The sequence below is a fragment of the Apium graveolens genome, chromosome 7 (assembly GCF_009905375.1).
Source record: "Apium graveolens cultivar Ventura chromosome 7, ASM990537v1, whole genome shotgun sequence".
In the NCBI taxonomy this organism is placed as follows: Eukaryota; Viridiplantae; Streptophyta; class Magnoliopsida; order Apiales; family Apiaceae; genus Apium; species Apium graveolens.
Genome location: NC_133653.1, coordinates 200,435,336 through 200,440,945, shown reverse-complemented (window position 1 = coordinate 200,440,945; position 5,610 = coordinate 200,435,336). Strand labels below are relative to the sequence as shown.

The following is a 5,610-nucleotide window of genomic DNA, read 5'->3' as shown; positions in this document are numbered from 1 at the left end:
TCGAGAGAAAAGCAGCACGTCAACCGCATAAAAAGGTGGTTGATTTTGAGGCTCTTGCATTTCCAGTGATGGTGAAAGTTACTCAGGCTATTGGAGAGCAAACAATACAAGACATTCATGCCAATAGAGAATAAATACGGGGAGAGACGGTAACCCTGACGAAGACCCTTCGCTCCTCTAAAGTAACCTGTCAAAGCTCCATTAATCTTGACAGAGAACCGGGGCATAGTGACACAAGCCCTAAGCCACTGCACAAATTTGTCAGGGAACCGCATTTTGTTTAAGGCATCAAAGATAAAGTCCCAGGTAATCGAATCAAAGGCTTTGTGAAGGTCAATCTTTAAGGCACATCTAGGCACACCTGATTGGCGTTGATAGCCTATAAATAATTCTTGAGCCAATAAAATGTTATCCGAGATGCTTCTCCCTGGAATGAAGGCTGATTGCGAGGAGTGGATCAGTGTTGACATTAGAGGTTTTATACGATTCGCAAGAATTTTTACAATACACTTGTAGGAAACAGAGCATAGGGAGATTGGCCTATAATCTTTCATGTGAGTTGGGGTTAAAGTTTTCGGAATCAGGGCAATTGCAGTGGAGTTAATTCCAGGGTTCATTTGCCCCGAATCAAAGAAGTGTTTAACAGCCTTGCAAAAAATGTCCCCAACAATGTCCCAAGTGGATAGGAAAAACTCCACATTAAATCCATCAGGACCAGGGGCACTATTTTTCTTCATGGTCTTGAGAGTACTGAGAATAATTTCTAGAGTAATCCCCATCAAAAGAAGACTCGCCTGATTGTCAGTTACTTGAGCACACTGTAAAGATCTCAGATCAATTTCTTGAAGAGGAGGAGAGACCCCAATGAATTAGAAAAGAATTCTACAGCCACATTGGTAACAGCTTGGCGACCAAACACAATTTCACCATTGTTATTTTCAATGGATAAAATTTTGTTCCTATTCCATCGACCCTTGATTTGGTTAAAAAAGAACTTGGAGTTATTGTCTCCCAAGCGAAGCCAATCAACTCTAGCTTTTTGTTGCAAGAGGTTTTCTTCTTCTTGAATGCATTTATCGAGATTTTTTGTAGCCTCCGACTCAGACTTGCACAAGACAGAGTTCAAGAGGTCCATGTCAATGGCTTCCTGAATTTCTTGCAGATTAGTACGAGCGATAAAAACATTGGTGTGAAGATTACCATGCTGTTTATTGAGAGTCTTTAATTCTACCTTGACCTCCTTTAATTTATGGCATAAAATGCTCATCGGGTCCCTAGAGCAAGTATAGGCCCATCCTCGCATCACTGCCTCCTGGAACCCTATTATATCTCTCATAAAATTAAAGAATTGGAAGGGCTTACGTATCTTTTCAAGTTGCATAGGTATGTGGAGCAATAAAGGAGCATGGTCCATGATCCCCTTGGTCTTAACATGGACCCAGCTTTCAGAAAATTCATGGAGCCAAGCTGCATTACCAAGCATTCTGTCAAGGCGCCTATGGACCAAGTTATTAGGGTGTTTGTTCGACCATGTGAGGAGAGGCCTTTTAGTACGAAGATGGGCAAGGCTAGCTTGTAAGATACTATCTTTAAACTGTTGCATACCTGGAGTCCATTGTTCTCTACCACCAGCCATTTCCTCCATTGCAACGATGCAATTTAAGTCACTACTAACCACCCAAGGAGAATAGATATCCTGAGATAGCAGTCGTAAGTTATTCCAAAGAGGGACTCTTTTATGGGCCTTATAAAAAGCATAGACAGCCGTAAGAGTGAAATGAAGCTGCTTCTCAATATGAGTAACTTGACAAGTAAGATGTTGAGCCGATTTGGAATGGAATGTGACAAACCATACATTCGGGTCCCAACCAAACCACACTCGGCCGTTATTGTGATATTCATAATTAAATAACCATCTCCAACTTCTATTAATACGCTTTGAAACTGTAGCACTATTAGTAATTTTAACTTTTGTTTCAAGACAACACAAAAGAGAAATTTGATTTGCATTAATAAAGTCCTTGACTTCACGTTGATGAGATTTCTTATTTAAACCTCTAACGTTCCAAGTGCCAATATTCATTGAGAAGGATGAGTTGTTGTTTTAAGACCAGCGAGTCTCACACTTTTCTTGCCCTGAGCTTTGACTTGCTTACCATTAGCCTTGATGTCCGCATGATCAGTAGAAGAGTCAGTGGGAGGTTTGAGTCCCAGAATAATAGATATGGAAGGAGGTTAGGTCTTTCCTTTACATTTATGACTAGTAGGGGGCAATTCACCCTCCTCCAATTCATTAAGGGTCCCAAAAGGGTTGTGGGTTTCAATAGGTTCCTCAAAATCTTGGGTCGCAACTTGATAGTCCTGAGATGGATCATGGGACTTGGCATGAGATTGAGTAGCGTGCGCGTTAGGCGCCTTGTCTGTGTGCAGAGCTGGGGACTTGACTGCGTGCTTTGAGGTTCGACGGCGTCCTGGCGATTGGTAACAATCTGAAGCCCTAGGTGAGTCCAGGGACTCAACAGGCGAAACTTGTGTTCCCTCTGGATCCTTATGGGCAGATATGCCCACATTATGATCCACATCAAGTTCATCCAGATTATCTTCATTGTTCAGGTTTACAACTCCACAGTTTGCTAAAACCAAGTCATCATCCATTGTGACTTCACAACCCAAAAAGGTTCCAGTCACTATTTTAGTCATATCATTATTCGCCACAAAGTCTTCCATTCCTTCCTTATCTATCAAATCATTCTCAATGACTTCTGTGTTTTCAATAGGGGTTCTAGTACTGGACCTGGTTTCTGCACTCTTGGTTCTTCCTTGATTTTTGTTGACAGTGTTGTTTGGGTTCTTAGCCCGTGGTGGTTCTCTATCAGGGTTATCTGAGCATCTAGAGAGGGAGTGTCCAAACGCCGTGCAAATGCTGCATGAATAGGGTAATTGAGAGTATTCAACCTCCACCCTAAACTTATCTTCCACTCCTTTATAATTAAGTAGAGGAACCATAATATAAGGAGGCCTTGGAGAGTTATACTCGAGCTCCACCAACACCCTAGCAAATTTCATAGGGAGAAATCGACTAGTGGCCTCATCAAATTTCATCACTCTACCAATAAGCTTAGCAATCATAGAAACTCCAGAGCTTGAACAATAATACGAAGGTGGGATGTTTCCCAACTTGATCCAACAAGGAACTTTGTCAAAAACATTTCTTTTGAATTCCGAACTCTCCATCCATGGCTTGAGAAAAAGAGAACGACCTCTCATTTGGATAGAATTAAAATTCAACACTGCTTTCATATGCTCAATAGTATCAAATTTAAAAGTGAAATAGCCCTTCGTATTATAAAAAACATTAAGCAAGCCATGATTTTTCCACAAACCCATAGTTCGTTCTCTAACAAATTTGAAGTCAAAACCTCCCCCAATGAAGTGCCCTATGCAGCTTGTGTCCCATTGTTGGCGAGCCTGAAATAAAAATTCTCTTGGAGGTATCAAATTTAAAGACCCATCAGGATTAGTTGAAAAGGCAGCCTTGTGTTCAAATGATGGATTAATATTTGGTCTGGACTGTTTAACACGATCACTCCAGGTGACAATTTTTTGACCCACATTGTTGGGGTCCTTAGAACCTTGTTCAGCCCCAGCTGCCCCAAACGCCCCAATACTGGGCATATCTGCATCAATGTTATGTTCCCCAATAACATCTTCAACAGCATTATGCTCACAAACCGAACTTAAAACCCCATTTTTCAGTGCAAAATTATCTAAGAGATTTTCGAGAGATTTTGAGGAATTATCAGAGAGAGTACCTTTGGAAATGATTCTTGAGGCATCCAACTGATGAAGTAGCCCCCCAATGGCAATCTGTTCTTGGCCTAGAGACCTCAAACTCTCAGGCTGCTGCAAAGAATCATCCTCAATAGCAATCACAACAGAACTTTCTTTGGAGCTCACAATATTATTAGAGGGACCATTGTCACTCCTAGTTGAGGCTCCATCTCTAGCCAGTAAAGCATTACTAACAGGGCGAATGGGGTTAACAAAAACCTCATTCAAGTCCACATCCTCTAGAAATCTAGCATGGTTAATAACAGCAATCTCCTCATTGTTAAGGAAACCATGGCCTAACAAAGAGACCGAGTCATCCGAGTACAAACTTCTAGAATTTTCGGAATTATGTGACCCATAATGATGAGAAAAGTTAAGGAAATTGGGTGTTAAAACAAGGGTGGGAAGAGTAGAACAGGAATAAAGAAGAAGAAATTGTGTTTGCAGGGATAGAAGTGGAGAAGTTTGGCCGGAAAGAAATTTGGAGAGAAGAAGGTTGAAAGAAAGAGAAGAAGGAACCGCCGGGTAAAAGCTAAATGGATATTAGATCTGGGTAATAGTCTGCATGGCACGAAAAAATGAATAGAGGAATTACATGACTCCTCCCAACGATTATGTCTCTTAATCTCTCCGAAATCTTTAAAATTCCTTATGTTCGTTTTCTTTTCAAAAATCTTCTCAGCTTTACTTTTCAGTTTTTAGAACTAAAAGCCAAATTTCAAGTCAACTTTTATAATAGTAAAATATGGAATCCCAAAGTTGAAGCACATATTTATTCTGTTATCTGTGATGAAAACATGTAAGAAAGTGATATGTGAATATTTAATAGTGTTAAATTTGATAGCTTCTAACTAGCTATGACATGATAATAGTTTGTTGTGTTTCTTGTGGTCTTATATCATCCTTTCTTTAACGAAATGTTTCAGTTTTTCTTATATATCTCATAATCTCTTTTAAGCTGTTAAGGATGACTTAGGAAGGATTCGAATTCAAAAGCCAGAGAAAGGCCCATTTCATGTCTCTGGAAAGAATATCGATAATCTCAATAACGACTATGAAAGAGGGGCAAGGTTGTCTTAGAGTATGTGCTGAAATTATGTGCAAAGCAATTTTTTTGGATAGAAGACTAATATGTCAGTATTTTATTTTTTTTGGTTGCTTTTCTCGATCCTACAATTAAATGTATGTCCATGCATACTATTTATTTAGTTTGTACCAGAATAAGGTGCAATGTTATCTCAGTAAAGGTTTGCCTATAATGCCCTAAGCTGGAGCACTATTTAAAGTCATCTCAAATACAAGCATTTTTGTCTGTGGATCACATCGACTGGCAGTTCTCTACCTGGCTGGAAACAAACACTATCTGCTTTTAAACGTCAAAATGAGTTGAAAGGCTAGAGTTGAAATGAGTAGGTGACATTATTTAGAAAAGAGAAGAAAAAAAATTGCTCAATACTTGTTGTATTGATTGTTGGATGCCTTGTTTGGGAGGAATAATGTAAAAGCAGAATAACTATATCAATTTTTTTTAATTTTTGAAGTGTTGCAGTTGACTCTATATGGTGTTGCATAAGACTAAAAATGATGTCACATATGAATAATAATGGTGTTGCAAATGACTAAAATCAGTGTTACATTACTTATTATGGGACCCACTCTTGACGTGGCAAAAGTGGGGCCCACTACTGATGTGGCAAATGTGGGACCCCTTGCTGATGTGTCAAAGTAGGGTCACTGCTGACGTGGCAATATGACGTGTCACTTGCTCGTAGGACACAG

The 5,610-nt window shown here is 39.7% G+C and overlaps 1 protein-coding gene across 1 annotated transcript; it reads right to left on the bottom strand.

Annotated features, from left to right (window-relative positions):
* Positions 1-829: 829 nt before the first annotated feature.
* On the bottom strand, positions 830-1,645 carry LOC141674345 (uncharacterized). The gene has a single exon (XM_074481072.1). The coding sequence runs from the start codon at positions 1,643-1,645 to the stop codon at positions 830-832; it is 816 nt and encodes a 271-aa protein (XP_074337173.1).
* Between the last annotated feature and the right edge of the window lie 3,965 nt (positions 1,646-5,610).

Coding starts and splice junctions, on each gene's coding strand:
- LOC141674345 (XM_074481072.1), bottom strand. CDS start 1,645: ATGGAGGAAATGGCTGGTGGTAGAGAACAATGGACTCCAGGTATGCAA.